The 16821-nt window shown below is 36.3% G+C and overlaps 1 protein-coding gene across 2 annotated transcripts in view; it reads left to right on the top strand.

The window, feature by feature from the left end:
• LOC132132415 (ciliary neurotrophic factor receptor subunit alpha-like) overlaps positions 1-9842 on the top strand; it is a 182793-nt gene extending 172951 nt beyond the window's left edge. For both annotated transcript variants that reach the window (XM_059544779.1, XM_059544780.1), the window contains 2 exons: positions 4519-4636; positions 8683-9842. In XM_059544779.1, coding sequence (XP_059400762.1) covers positions 4519-4636; position 8683 — 119 coding nt within the window. In that variant the 3' untranslated portion in view covers positions 8684-9842. The remainder of the gene's footprint in view (positions 1-4518; positions 4637-8682) is intronic.
• Positions 9843-16821: the final 6979 nt, after the last annotated feature.

Genomic DNA, 16821 nt, shown 5'->3' with positions numbered 1-16821 from the left:
TGTTACAAAAAAAAAGATCCTTAAATAATGAAAGCAAACATAAGAACAGCAAGGGTTCAACAATGACACCTCACAACTGTACAACAATGACCTCAAAATCGTTCCTTTCTTGCTTTTCTGGAGGCAAAGTCACTGATGACATCATTGTATGGTATTGCTTGGCCAACTTTGTTATTAATACTAATGACTGCAAGTCCACTTAGTCTTTCCTGGGCCATTGATGATCTCAAGTATGTTTTTATCAATTTGAGCTTGGAAAAGCTCCTCTCTGCTGAGGCAACTGACACAGGCAGAGTGCAGGCTATCCTGAGAGCTACCCAAAGATTTGGGTAAAGCTCACACATCTCATTTTGTGAGAGGAATGTGAGAAGCTCAAAGGCAGTCATCATAGTTTGGGGAAGTTCAGGAAGACTCTCTATCTCTACTGCCAGTGCGCTACCATCAATATCAGCCTCCTCTCCACAAGAGAGTTTTTCCCCAAGAAGCTCACATTGCTCCCTCTGGACCTTTCGATCTAGCTCCCTAAAATTGAGCAGCACTCCAAAGTTCTCTTTAACCTCACTTAGAGACTTAAATCTATCCTCCAATGACAGAATGCTACAGTCCACTACAGCATTAAAAAATGACACTTCCAGCCTCTTCATAGCATCCACTATTGGCTCATCTGCAGCCTCATAGGCAAAGTGCCTTTTTGTAGAACGCAATCGCTTCTCTTTCAGCACTGCTTCTGTGTTCATCCGCTCACAAATTTCTTTAGCAGATGTCTGTGCATCACAGAAGCCTGTTTTTCGGTAACTGATCAGTTCGCCTTTGTTCTTTTTTACAAGGTTAACCGCTACATCAAGCTGCATGTTGGTTGATTGTAGAAGCTTGCTCGTGATGTTAATTTTAGACAAAATGTCACACCAGACAACACAACAACGCTTTCAGTCGCATGTAACTCTGCAGTGGATGAACCAGCAATGATAAAATAAACAAACAAACAAATAAATAAAAAAAAGCTAAATGTGTCATGTCATATTAAAGGACAATTCCAGTGAAAAATGAACCTAGGGGTAATTAACACATGGTCAAATGTAAAGAGTTTTATCTCTAAAAACAGATTAGCTTATAACGCTAGTATATGGGGCACATAGTAAGTATAAAGTATCGTTTAAAGTCTTTATAAAGTATCTTCTTATTAAACTGTCTGTACACTTACAAAGTTCTCAATACTTCGGTTTGCATGTAGGGACCCTCATTATGCTACCGTGTTAGTGTGAGGCTATTTTGAGCTTTGTTAGTGGTATTAACTAGCGATTTACTTTTACTTACTCTGTGCCCCATATACTAGCGTTATAAGATCATCTGTTTTTAGAGATAAAAATCTTTACATTCGATTATCATGAAAACGCATTCCAGGGAACGTGTTAATGTGTTAATTACCCCGTAATTGTCCTTTAACAGGCTATGTAACCATTTGCCATCAAGAAAAACCTCACCTGCTGTATCATCACCTGAGGAGGCTCTGACACTTGATGAAACATTAGGGGCAGGTAGGGTTGGTTGTGCTCCAAAATACTTCAACAGTGTTCCTGGGGAAAAAAAATAGCATTTCATAAATGCATAGTTGATCGAGCAGAATGAGTTTATTTTGCCATCATTACTTACACAACAAGCAATTCCACAACACACCTAACATTTCATATGTTATTTGCCAAATGAGGCATAATTGCAGTATGGTGAAAACTTAACATGGTGATCTACTACACTGCAGCCTATAATTATAAGGATAGCACTGCTAACATTACATCAATCGCCACCATATTAATTGAAGTCTCCCTCCCCACCCACCAACATGGTTTTGGTATATTTTTTTCATAAAGATAAATACCGCATCTCTCACAAAGATCTTAGAGCAGAGAGCGCACGTGCATTGCCTATGAAGCTGGAACATTCACTCATGCCAAGCTGGTTAAGCTGGCATCAGTGTTTTCTCCAACTTAAACAGATATCTATCAATGTGAAATACACACCTAGCTGCTACCTAGATAGATAAATGTATATTAATAACATTTCACTGTTGATGGCGGGGATTTAGCTCTGGTGATGGCTTATAAATATCATGAGTCATGACTAGCTAGCTGCTCACGTTACCTCAAGTAACGTGAGCACAATTTGTGCTGCTGCTGCACAAAACATACTGTAAATAATCATGCAAACATACCTTTATCTCGCTCTTTTTTCTCCTCCTCGGTCCTTTTCTTTTTTCTTTTTTCGGCACCTGAGGGATACGTCCTTTTTTGTGACATGGCAGGTGGCTAGATTCGTGACGAGTGACGTGCAATTCCGCGTGTGCGCCCGCGCCTGCGCGAGTTGTCGTGACAGCCATCGTGAGGTGTCTAGTGTGTATGCGCATGACTCAAACTCAGGCACAGCAGCAGTTGTCGACAAATTTTTATTTTCTTGAATTATTCCTTCATTCATTCATATTCATTAATTTATATCACTTGTTTAAGTTATTTAATTGTAAAAAAAAAAAAAACGATTAGGGGGCCCCCTGGTGGCCAGGGGGCCCCAAGCAGCCGCTTAGTTCGCTTATGCCTCGGGCCGGCCCTGCTTGTACAATCCATTCTACATCCACTTTTCACCATCCATATAAGTTTCTGGAATAAAATTATGCTATTTTTTATTTAATTTAATTTTTTTTATCATATGATAGAAGTAAATGGCTTTCGGATCGCACTTCTTATCTCCTCAATTACAGAAGCCTTCAAAGTCACATCATTAACATTATGGGTGTTGCAAAAAATAAAAAATAAAATAAAGTGCATATTTAAAAAATAAAGTGCAGATACAATGTAAAAATATATTTATTTTGCAGTGTAGAACCCATCAGTGATTATCAGATGATATATATATATATATATATCATTTTTTTTTTTTTTGGGGGAGTGTGTAACATTTGCTAGACTATATAATTTATAATTAATTTGAATAAGAAGAAAAACATTTTGGTTTTTACCATGCTACAATAACCAGTGTGAAGTATTTCTCTAGTTAAAATGAATAAATAAAAATTTCATCATCAGGCATGACTAATATAAACAAAACTAAAAAAAAAAAAAAAAAAGTCACATACATTTTTGGGATTCCATAGTGTTAATTAACCCAGTCTGCAGAAAGTGCAGATCAACAGTCATTCATTTTAGTATGCTTTTGCACATGTATGATTACAAACTCCTTTATGTTTGTGTTTTCTGTGATTCATTGGCACAACAATATTTAAAGTTCAAGCTCTGATGGCAATATTAGTTTCACTGCGTCCCATTTGGGATTTAAGAGTACCTATACTGTGGTCCTTTTGGGGTGGACAAAGAGAATCTTGACTTGAAAACCCAATTATAGCCTATCTACATGTTTTATTATAAATAGCACTGACAACTTGATGACTGTTATTAGAAGTAATTTCTAGTGACGGCTGCCCTGCTCGGTTTGATCCAGCAGACGGTCTAGAGTTTCTATCCCTCCATGCTCTCAGCGTATTTAATCCACACTATACTTGGAACGGAGGAATGAACCAAAAAGTCAGCAGAATCGCACGCTAGTTTCGAAATCCGTGTGTCAAAAGTCTCTTCTGTCTTTTCTCCGGGTTAAAACAGCAGAACAGAGCAGAGTTACAGATATAAAGTTTATTTTATTGCAATTAATTTCTCATGTAACCAGACTCTTGACTCTTGGTTTAAAATCTGTTTCAATAGTTAAGCAAAGGCCAGCCGATGTAGACAATGATGATTATTTGTGTGTGTGTGTGTGTGTGTGTGTGTGTGTGTGTGTGTGTGTGTGTGTGTGTGTGTGTGTGTGTGTGTGTGTTCTGTTAAGGGTGAGTGAATATTAATTACATGTTATTAAAGTTTTCCAACATCTATCCATTTAATTTTTTTTTTTATTCATTAACTTTTAGTATTGTTTTACCATTTAATGTCTATACACCATCAAGCAAAAGTGGAATAGTCAAAGTAAAAAAGTAATACAATAAATTTCTTACACTATGAAAATATATTAATTTATATACTGTATCTTAATTATTACTAAGAATCCTAAAGGTTCAGAATTAGTAGTGGATAAATGTTTTTTTTTTTTTTGTGGATGCATTGCCATGGTTGCACCACATGACATTTAATTACCTTGAATTTACCTCGCCTAGTGATAAAAGAAATGTCAAACTATTCAATATTTTAAAAGACATTGACCTTAACACATAGTCATGAGGATATGTAGGGTGTTGTAGTTGGTCGCACCACTTGACTTTTTTTTTTTACTTTATAGAAATAAAAAATGATAATAAATTTAAAAGCATGCTTGTTGTATTCAACTCATTGAATGTATGAATAGCATTTTAATATTTTGAAAAAAATTAATAGATAATAGCATTTAATTTCATGTCATTCATCTATATTTAGTACCTGAACTATGGATGTACAAACCCGTCCCTGTTAAAATACTTAAAATAATGACCATTTTCTTCTCCCCTGGCAGAAACCACCCCTGGACCGCCTTCAGCCGCACCACGAGTGGGTGAACCCACAGCGGCCTGCTCCACCCTCCTCTGGTCAACCCACCTCCTCCTGGCCTGCGTCCTGCTGTCCATCATGTGGTGCGTGACCTCACTGCAATGCTATTTCCATGCATCTCATTCACTCTTCTTATGTGAGAAAGGATCATGAGTTTTCAGTGAAACAATGCATTAGGTATGAACAGTGAGCAATGCATGAGCACAATCTCTGAAGTAGCATTTATAAATCATACTTTATTCATGCAGCTAGACTACACTTTTCCTAATTTTGTACAATTCAAGCTCACAATACACTTGCGACAGCAATACCTAACTAATATGCACATTGTTTACTGAAGAGATATTGTAACTCAGTGGGTAACCAAAGTTCACCAAAACATATAAATGTTATATAACTCTTGAATCGTGGTCACCTTTGGCAAAGGTTTGCAGACAAAAAGTTTCATTGTCAATAGTGTATTAAGGCATGAAGCACAGCTCAAACTATAATCATTTTCAACCAGGCCGATGTCTGTTGGACAACATGACGAATCAACAAGACCAACTTGAGCCCGTTGTGAAATCTGCATGGGGAAATCTTTCACCCTCATCCGAAATTCCCAGTCGTTTCCTATTGAAATGACTGCATTTTTATAAAGGTAAATGTGACCGCATCTCTAGTCAGGATCTGGGTCTGAGACAAGACACAACTGTCTTAAGTTTCTTTCCAAGATACTAATAGTGGTTATTAAGGCCCAATCCCAATTCTACCCCTTAGCCCTTCCCCTTTCCCCTACCGCTCAGTTTCGCGCGTTCACGTGAAGTGGTAGGGGTGTCTCGATTCTACTTTCTGTTGGAGGGGAAGGGGAAGGGCCAGATAGCCCTTCAAACGAAGATTTTTCGGGACCACACTTCAAACAAAGGGGTATGAATTATCTCGGCAACATGGCTGCTACAGCGAACAAAAAGACACATAAATGTAAGCTTTTTTGGCATAAATAAAGATTTTAGCGAAAAGTAATAATTTGTTTTATGTTACATTCAATTGTGAGTTCATATTAATGGTCATGTTACTCAAAGAAATGTTTGCAAAAAAATCGCTAATATTTGCTAACTTTATATTACAGACTGCATGATAGTGCCACAGCATATGTCTGATCAGGGCGATAACTGTCGTAGAATAATTAGATATCGCTAAACCATTTTCTCAAATATTGCCTATTCGAGAAAGAGAGAGAGAGGGAAGTTGCGTGTATTCGCGTCTGTGCGTTTATCTTTTTAGAGTGAGTTTACTTAAAAACAGCAATTGTATCCTCTCGTCGCTGGAAAATATAATGTAACGATTCAGTATTTAAACTGTATTTAATAAAAGTCGTGGGGCAGCGTTGACAAGATTATTTTCTCCTTGATGTGTGAACTGCGTGATTTCCGATATGTGTGTGTGTCAGTAAGCAGCTCATTAATACAGAACAAAATTAGATAATATATAATAATAGGCCCTAATGCACACCAGCACACCAGTATATGTGTGTATTGTAAGAGCTAGACAATGAATGATGACGTGTGATGGCATAGTAGTGGTGTCCCAATCCTTAGGGGAATATTTTCTTTTTTTTTTTGGTAGAAAGCTGTGTCATGTAAATGCACCCTTAGTCTAGATGCAGGCCTTGAGAGGTCTAGTCTTAGTGTAGGTCTGGATCTTAGTGGTTCTGGTATTGATCTGGATCTAAGTGGGTCTGGTATTTGTCTAGGTTTGGACCTTAGGGTTGTGGTATTTGTCTGGATCACAGTTGGCTGGTATTAGTTTAGGGCCTGTGGTCTGGCTCTTAAAGCTCCATCTTGTTGACCGTTCTTTTCAAGGGCTCAAATCACTCCCACATGTGCCGCTGTCTGTACACAAGAACATGTGGACATAAAAACTAGGACGATGTGCGCAGATATCATCAGACAAAACTGATGACAAAAATGCAATCATGTAAACAGCCTGCGTGCCCGAGCAGAACGCCAACAAGGGAAGTATATTTTGGGCTTTAATGGTTCTGGTATTGATCCGGATCTTATGAGGTCTGGTCTGGGTAAACGGGGGTGTGGTGGTGATGTAGGTATTAAAGTGATCTGGTACTGTTCTAGTACTTAAGGAGTCTGGTATTGATCGTAGTCTCACATGTTTGGTATTGCTCTTGGTCTTAGAGGGTCTGGTATTGGTCTGGGTTTGAGTCTTGGAGGTGGTGGTCTTAACCCCGCTCAGACTTATGCATCCTCCAAGTGCTCACAGTACTTCTAAAATGTGATTTTGTATCGCTCTTGACAGTCATAAGTACTACACCTAATGGACTAGATATTGGCAGAATACTGGAAGAGTTTCACTTTCAAAACTATTGGGTTTTCTGGTAATTGTGTGAAATGGACACTCTAAGACACCATTTCAGTGTGGCTTCCATTCTTAGAGATTGTTGACAGTGTGTTACAATTCAGGACACCCAACTAGAGACCATCGGCTCATTAGACACAATCCACCCAGAACCCCTGAGAAACTGAGGGATGGACCCGGTTACTGGTGCTTACAGCCACATAACCCTCATCGATCCCCTGCACGAGTCAGAGAGCAGGAGAGGAACAATCCTGAGATTCATTAGCACTCGGGGCATATGTTTACAGCACTCCTGTTATCTCCAACTCAGCAACACGGCATAACGAGCCTATCTCTAATTAAAGCAAGCTCATGCATGGAGCTGGAAGGCAGGAGGAAGTGTATGATAGTGCCTCAAGGGTAGGATGTGTTCGTCCTCCCGAGACGGCCACGTACACGCTGAAATATCTTCACCTTATTCCTCCACACTGATCGAGATTTAATTGGTCAGTACGTAACAGGCCAAGACAAAATTAAAGGCAACATCATGGGTGGCTGCTTACCAATTACATCTTGGATACTGTTCTCATTGCCCCCTGTTTGTTCTCATTTGCAGTACTGTGTTGGTAATTTATGCTATAGTAGGCAGACCGCTGTATAAAAGTGCACTGTTGGGGAATGTTTTCAAATTGGTTTAAGGAGTCGACTGTGCCATTTATTTGAAGTTACACTATCATGGTGAATAAATCTGGCAGCCGTCCCAGGATTCAGAAGATATATATGGGTGATTCGCACAAAACCTGTCAACTGTATGTCCAGGTGGTTCTTCACCCTAAAATCATTAAGAAATATGAAACTATTTTGTGTAAATAAAATGAAGCCTACTTTACGGCCATTCTGATTTTGTACTATTATAGCAAAGAAAGAAAGAAACAAATAAATAAATAAATGTTATATACCATTACTTTGATAATGAGAATAAAAAGAAAACCCCTACTGGGATTAATAAAAATTAATAAAAACACAAAAAACATGTCTATAATGTGCAATATTGTTGAGTTTGGGGGGAAATGTGCTTAATTGTCATGCAGGGATGTCAGAATGCAAAAAAATCAGTTTGTTAAAAATCAGGTGCTAAAATTAAACTTTGTTCACACTAAGATTTATCATTATTTAGCGGAGAAGAGAATACAGAGTAATTTCTGTCAAAACGTAAATATTTATGATTTGATTTCCTTTAAACATTCAGCTTTTTAATAAGTTTTTTTATTTTTATTATTTAGATGATGCTTACAACTATTTTACTGTATTTTACACCTTTTATTTTATTAAATTTTACTTTAATAATAATAATAGTATTTTTTATAATAATAACAATAATTTTTTATAATAAAATAATTAGTAATCAAGATAATAATAATAATAATAATAATAATAATAATATTTTTTACAAAAATAACAATATTTTTTATAATAAAATAATTAGTAATCAAGATAATAATAATAATACCAATAATAATAATAATAATTATTATTATTATTATTATTATTAATAATAATAATATTATTATTATCTTGATTACTAATAATAATAATTATTATTATTATTATTATCTTGATTACTAATTATTTTATTATAAAAAATTATTATTATTATTATTAAATAGTAACACAAAATACTTCGGAGGATACTACGGTTATCATTAAAAAAGAATTGCAAGATATATTTTCCCTTTGAAGTAAAGATATGTATGATAGCACAAATCTAACATGTATTTTCTTTTCTTCTTTTTTTCAGATGTGTAAGCTTCATTGCTGTGGAGGGAAAAAGAGGAGTCTTCTTTTTCTATTTTGCACATGTTAATAGATATCGTGCATTGATAATTTAATTCAAGTTCTTTTTCTCGCGAAAGAAAACAGACCTAGAAAGATTAATAAACGCTGACATTTACAAAAGGAAGACAAAAGAACAATAAAATTTCGACATCTCTGACGATGACAGCTGATGGAGACCAGACACAGACAGGGGAACCGAACCCCAGGGGAGCAAAAGATTTGAGGGACGAGACTCACCTGCCTGGCAGCACAAGAAGAAAACAAACAAAACGAAATGCATCCCCCTCATTTTTGTTTGTCTCAAGATTTTTCACCCTACTTCGATCATTCAAACTGTTCCAAGGGCAGACAAGGCTCATTGTGTGTAACATCGATTTCCACGACATACAGCTAACTCATCATGCCAAAGACTTGGACTTTTTTTTCTTCTTTCCCATGATCCCTAGCTTCCCCAAGCCTGTGTCTGTAAGCGATTGAAACTGGCAGTACGAAATCTTCACAAGCTTCAAAGACTGAGGAGCAACACATTGATTTTGAAGGCCATCATTTGATATCTGTTGTATTCTTTTTGTTTACCTCTTTTTCTTATTTTTTATTTTTTTGGCCCCTGAACACAGAGAAGTTGGAACTGTAAATAACAAATTGGTTTGGACTGTTCTGGACCGCCTTTTGTAACAGGAAGATCAGCGTGTCGTGTCAAACCATGTGAAGATGGAGCACCATTCGGAAACATCTTTTTATTCTTTGCCTTTTTGCCTTTCACCATCTGTTTTTGCAGACTTTTCTAGTCAATATCACAGTTTAATAGTACCTTCTTCAAGAAATATTTGTGGCTTTGTTTTGGTTATCATTGAATAAAATATAATTTTGGAACCATAGATTTTTTTTTTTTTTTATGGTTTGCCCCCCGACCTTTTTTTTCTTCAAACCTTCATAATTGCTTAATTTTCCTTGATCATATTTTGTAAACTATGATATGTATCTTTAACATGAGAAAAGTTTATTATTTAATAATGTATGTATTAGCTTTAGATTCTTGTAACCTGTATCTGGGATCTTTTTATAGATGTATATAAAATGAGAAGTTGTTCATTAAATGTGACCATTTCACAATGAGTAGAAGCAGTCTGTCTTTTTGTTCATGTCTATCACTGAATGCTGTACATTGCTTGTTTTATATTTGGACATCAAGTGGCAATCCAACACAATAACCAAAATCTTTACAATATAGTCCATAAAACATTTTTTTTTTTATGACAGTAAGCATGAAGGTCTACTCCTAAACGCAGCCATCAGTGGATGCAAGCAAAACGTACAGAATTTTGTGAGTGAGGCTATATGACTTTGCAACCAATTTTATTTTATTTTTCCAACATTAACAAACTTTCATCATTGTTTTCAACAGAACTGACCATTTTGGGTCACGATCCTCCAGTCGAGAAGCGCTGATCTGATATAAGCCACCCTTCCGACTGTTCCAAGCACTTCTATAAATGGCTTGTTACATTGTTCTTCATATCTTTTTTGTGGACTGTATTTTATGTTTGTGCACACTTGCCAATACCATTCTGTGTAAGTAACAATTAACCACAAAAAAAGAAAATTTTTATCATTTACTTCACACCCGGGACTTACCTTTGTCTAAAATGACAAAAAGCACCATTAGGCAATTAAAATAACAGTTGTGCACTACATTTCAAGAGTTATTTTGTGAGGAACCAAATATGTCCTGCCAGCTCCTGTCTGCAAATTCTATTCATGGCTATCGCCTGTTACCATAGTGACTAAAGAAAGATCCCATGAAACTGTAGAGTCTCATCAAACTTTACACAACAAGAGTCAAAAGATAACTGAAAGCTGCTTTTATATAAGAAAACAATTAGTAAAAAAAAAAAAAAACATTGAGAAACCTGACTCACAATTCCCAGTTTACTTCTCGCAAATTCGGGTAAACAATTATGCTTTTTAAATAAGTATTGCTCACAATTCTGCCTTTTTTCTTAGAATAGCAAGTTTACAGCTAATCTAACTTTTTAGACCTTTTGTTATAGCATATACTGTACTTAACATATAGATTATAACATAATTCATAGTGCGAGTTTATAATAGTTTTGACTTTTTTCTCTCTCGCAATTTTGAGTTAACATCTCACCATAAAGCCTTTTTTTTAAGATTCGCGAGACAACAGAGTTGTGAATTATTTTATATATAAAAAAATAATAATAATAATCTTCCACTACCAATGTTTTTTCTCCGAATGTCAAGTCTATTTCTTGCAATATATTTATATCTCGCAATACAAACTTTTTCTTAGATTTGCAATGGAGAAATTTCTCGCAACTCTTTTATATCTCGTGATTATGAGTTCATTGTTTCCCAAATCTTAGGAATCACACAGGTTTAATCAGACAATTTAGACTTTTAATTGTTTATATTAAAAAAATCAAACTTTCATAGATTTGCGAGATTATAACATAGTTCCAGCATTCTCACAATTATACATTTATGTCTCAGTGTTTGTATCTCACAGGTCATCCTTATCTTTCTGAAAATTGCGTCACACAATTTTGATAATTTTTTTCATAATTGCGAATTTATATCTCACAATTTGGATTAGAACAGACTCTCTGTACGACAAAACAGAAAGCTAGTTGTCCAGTCCAGTCCATTGTGTTAAGAGAAAATAACATTTCCTTTTTATCATTTCTTTCATATTTCCTTTAAGTGTGTCCATGAATGACTGAGATGAGAGTTACTACAGTAAGTCTGGAAGAACCTTAAATCTCTTTCAAGCATCAATCTCTCTGACTGTACACCCGGAGGCACACTGTTGACTTACCCTTCGCTTAAAGTCTTCTAAAGTCTAGACTCAAGAACCCTTATTAGCTGGTGAGGGAGAGGAGTAACTTACAGGAAAATCAATGGCTCGCAGGCTTGTGGTCTCCAACGGCCGTCTAGCCAGGCATTACGATGACTGATTGGTCGTGCAAAGGCCGTTAGCGTTCAGGGGAAGCGAGAGAGGCTTGGATAGTTATGGAGGCTAGATCGGAGTTCTCTGATGGACAGCTGCCAGCCTGGGACATTAGGGAGTTTTTTTTGGCTCTTTTAAGCACTCCGGTCGGTTTGCACAGAAGCACGTCTTTGACTCAGCTGGTGCTCCTGGGGCTCGCTGTTGGCATCTTTATTGACAGATGAAATAGCACTGATTTGTTGTAAATGAGTTGAATCAAAATGTCTGTGAAGTGAATAAAAAATGATTTAGGTTTTCATCAATTTTGCAACTACTGAAGCAAATGAATTCCAATGAGGCACGTATTTACAAGGAGCAACACATATCGTAATCCTTTTAATTATTATCTATTCATGTTTACTCAAAACACAACGGATGTTATATAGTATATGCATTATACTCTGTTAACATGAAACTGAATTCGTAACTGGTTCGTGAATCTGGAAATCTGGTGGTTAAGAATAGTGTGGGACGTTTTATTTTATTTATCTGGAATTGACTGGATTGTGAAAAATGGATGTCGGAGGCTGAAGGCCAAGATCACTCTTGAGAACGAGGGAACTTCTTTGAGAAACCAAGCAATCAATACCAAAGAAGTGTGATCCAACTACATTTTTGATGAAAGGTATTAAAAACAAACATCTTTTTTTTATTGACTGATGTAAAGTGCAACATTAAAGTGAGATATAACATTGAGACAGAAGCAATTACCAATGTGTCTCATGTATTAGTGGATGCAGTTAGAATAGTTTACAAACAATATAGATATACAAAGCCAAATCAAAGAAATTATCAAAGCCAAACAATCGTTGTTGTTTGTATTACAGTTGTTTACAAATTACATAAGATCAACAATCTTCAATAATCGGCACAACTGTACAAAATAATGGGAATCAAAACAGCGACGTAAAATCAAAGAAAACAAACAAGTTTCCTCTCAGTAAACAGTTTTGCCTGTGTTTTTGTAAATTAAAATTATTTCAAAATCTACAATTTATAATTTAATACAAGGAAAAGGAAACAAGGAACAAAAAGACTGTAACTAGAATTTTAAGATACAACAACAACATAATAAATAAATAAATAAAAAATGTTGAATAAAATCCTGTTGTAATTTCGCAAGTACTGTATATGTTAAATTATTCTACTAACCTTAACCCTAACTTAACAGTTTACTAATACTGATGAGAGTTAGTTGACTTGTAGTTTCAAAGTTACTTATAGAGACAATCGAATTTAAAAAACTAAAGTGTAGCCAAAACATGCATCTCTATCTACAGCATTATATTAATGTACACAAAACATATGCTGCCTTAAAATGCAATATCATGATCGCAATGCTGAATCTTCTTTTAAATTGAACACATTTTTCAATCTGTTATTCCTGCGTCAAATGCTGAATGTACTTAGGCTTCCAGTCTGCTATTTTGACATCGTCTGTCAGGCCTAAAGTTTAAGCCTCCGACAGCGCATTTGAGAAAATCAATAGACCATTGCATGCCTGTCTGCACCTCGGCCCGTCTAATGACAACATCGACCTTTCAGAGGCACTAACTATATGAATGACACGTAATAACTGCAGGGCAAATTCAGTTTGGCCCCTCCCTCCGTTTCCAGTAGGCTTGGGAATCCTGACGCAGATACAATCTCAATATCCAGGTATAATCTCAAGGCTGATCTTTAATATTTCCTGCTCAGCACTGCGTGGCCTATCTACTCGTGGAATAGATATGATATTTACTTAGAATAAATGTTAAATAAATCTCCATTTTAATATGGTTTGGATGAGTTCAGCAAGTTTGTTGGCAGCAAAAGTTGACATTTAGAGTCACGGATCAGCAATAGAAGTTTAAAGCAACTAAAATTGTACATTTCAGTTACTGCCTTTTTAATCAAAGTCTAATCACTTTGAATTTGATCTCTCTCTCTCTCTTATAGACATACAAGTAGATATATCAAAATAAGATTTGTTGTAGGCGTACTGCCTGTCTGAAACTGGAAATGTTTCAAACGCAACAGGCCTGTCCCAAATATGGTAGATTTTGCATAAATTATTGTCTGAAGTGGTGCACCTTGTGTGCTTTTGTCATTGTTGCAAAGTTAGTGGATTCTTGAATGCTTGACTGCTGGAGACTTTGATCTGGCAGATGACGAGCAGCAGGTAAACCTCATAAACCTCTTTTCATGCAGAGCCGACTGTTGGATATATTTCTCGTCCTGTGCTGGGTTTTTAGTGGGGGTGTTATTCTTCTTCTAATTGTAGATCTTCATTTGACTGTTTTTGTAGCATATTTTGTGCATGTTTTAAATCTTTTGAAACTGGTACTGTGTGCAGTATGCATCAGTCATAACCCAGAATATATTAAGTGGCTTGCAGGAACTTTAATAAGAGAGCTCGTACTGTATGTGCTGCCTTCAGATGATCACAACACACTTACAAATCTCTGTGGCATTACATAATGAAATATCAAACACAGTCTTATCTTCAACAAATGATTATAGATATTTTCTCAGAACTAACTGTACTTTTTTGAACTATTATTGTGTTTTTGTGAATTCTTTTTATTTATTTTATTTATTTATTTATTTTAATGGCAATTTATTTTACTTTTTCATGCAAAATTTATGGCTATTCTTCATCTGCCCCGACCAAGATTATTTGATGGACATTCCTCAAATCCTGGAATCAGGAAAATCCATAGTTGTACTTTGTAAATATGTCATGTTCATGTGCGCTCATCTTCTAAACATGATCACTTCGACATGACTAGGTGGAGCTCTCTCAAACGTTCATTTAGAGCACATCTGATGCACATCAAGTGTGACTCTGGCTGTGTAATCAGCAGCAGAGAGAGGAGAACCCCACGACTGCCCTGACAGATGATCCTGGCCCCCACAGACGTCCCGGGACAGCTGAGAAGGGCCCTGTTCATCTTCTTCTGACTCCCGCACCTCCCAACAGCAGAAGCAGAGTTCGATGAATTGGTTCTTTCCCAATGCGGATGAAGGTGGCTCCCCTTGTATGTCTGGAGTTGAGTGCCAAGTCTGGGCCGGGGAAGGAGGGGGCCTGGGTTAAGGTGGGAAGGCGCTAATTAATTTCATTCTTGGCCAAGTGACCGGCTGGATTTCAGCTCGGCCAGCCAGAGGCAGATGTGAACAGTTTCCTTGCTTTCGTCTCACCGAGACTGACTGACAGTCCACTCCATCAGAATGAAGTGCGTTTGGCATTCCCAGTCCTGCCAGAACGGCCCGGCTCAAGACTGTGATGTCTGTACTTGGCATCAGAGCGGAGACGGTGCTCGAGGGCCCTCAGAGAAGGCCGCCGGGTGTCCCGTGACAGTCTTCAAAGACTCTCCCCGTCCAGGCGCGCCACGACTGGCACTTTTATGACTTGGCATAAAAAGAGCCGCTGTCGGGAGGATATTGCACTCTTCTGTAAAGTTTAAGGTGTTCCTGATTCACGGTCAGTGTCAGGGCCAAGACACAAATACTAGCAGCCACACTCAAACCCCAAACCACACGTGTTGGCACATACGAGCCAGTCTAACAGAAAACACACTGTGACCATGTTCAGATTCCCGCCGAAGTGACAGGTGTACAACTACTACTCGCTTCTGTGGAAGTACATGGACCTCAACGAATCTGAAGGAACTGTCTGGGATTTTAAAGGAACAGATAATCCGACACTCAAAATTATGTCACTATTTATTCACCCGCATATTTTTTCAAACTCATGCTGTTTGGATAGAAAATAAGATTCAAAGCAATTGCAGGTGATTTTATATTTCAGGGAAGGCTAGTCTTTTATTCTTTATTTTTTTTTGTTTTGTTATGTTATGTTATGTTATGTTATGTTTTGTTTTGTTTTGTTTTGTTTTGTTTTGTTTTGTTTTGTTTTGTTTTGTTTTGTTATGTTATGTTATGGTTTGTTTTGTTTTGTTTTTTTATGTTATGTTATGTTATGTTATGTTATGTTATGTTATGTTATGGTTTGTTTTGTTTTGTTTTGTTATGTTATGTTATGTTATGTTATGTTATGTTATGTTATGGTATGTTATGTTATGTTATGTTATGTTATGTTATGTTATGTTATGTTATGTTATGTTATGTTATGTTATGGTATGGTATGTATGTTTTGTTTTGTTTTGTTTTGTTTTGTTTTGTTATGTTATGTTATGTTATGTTATGTTATGTTATGTTTTGTTTTGTTATGTTTTGTTATGTTATGTTATGTTATGTTAAGTTATGGTATGTTTTGTTTTGTTATGTTATGTTATGTTATGTTATGTTATGTTATGTTTAGTTTAGTTTAGTTTAGTTTAGTTTAGTTTAGTTTAGTTTTGTTATGTTATGTTATGTTATGTTATGTTATGTTATGTTATGTTATGTTATGTTATGTTATGTTTTGTTTTGTTTTGTTTTGTTTTGTTATGTTATGTTATGTTATGTTATGTTATGTTTTGTTAGTGAAAACATTTTTGAGGAGGCTCAGTCTCCCTGGTCTCATCCGATGGACCAGTACTGTTTTAAAGAATGGTCACATGGTTTATTTCCGCCAATACAATGACAGTTCACGTCTCTCAAGTGCCAAAGACGCATGCAGAGAGTATGGTGGAAACACTGCATGTCCAAACCAAATGTAACGTGCACCAGTATGGAAAATAAAATTAGCAAGTGGGTATGACATCACTAGGAGGTGAGTAAATAATGGCATAATTTCATATTTTAGGTGAACTTTTCCTGAGAAAGTTCAGTTAGAATGATTGCAGAGGAAGTGAACCATCAGTAATATCAGACAATGCCTTAAAACGGATAATATACCATGCAATTATATGACAGACGAGGCAGAGTGCTTGATCAACTTTGATTGCTGGCCCATTATGCAGCAAATAACAGCTGATGAGGCCATTAGAGAAGTTAGTGAGACACAGCTCTTCACCTTTTAATTTCAGACATTTAAAAAGACACCCCATAATTATGGCTCAACACATCAGAACTTCAAATGAATGTGCTCATCTGTGACTTTATGTACGTATCTATGTATTTACTTGCTTACATGTGGTTACATGTACAGTGGCGTCCAAAGATACT

This window comes from Carassius carassius, chromosome 49, assembly GCF_963082965.1.
Source record: "Carassius carassius chromosome 49, fCarCar2.1, whole genome shotgun sequence".
In the NCBI taxonomy this organism is placed as follows: Eukaryota; Metazoa; Chordata; class Actinopteri; order Cypriniformes; family Cyprinidae; genus Carassius; species Carassius carassius.
This window is presented reverse-complemented; position numbering and strand designations above follow the sequence as displayed.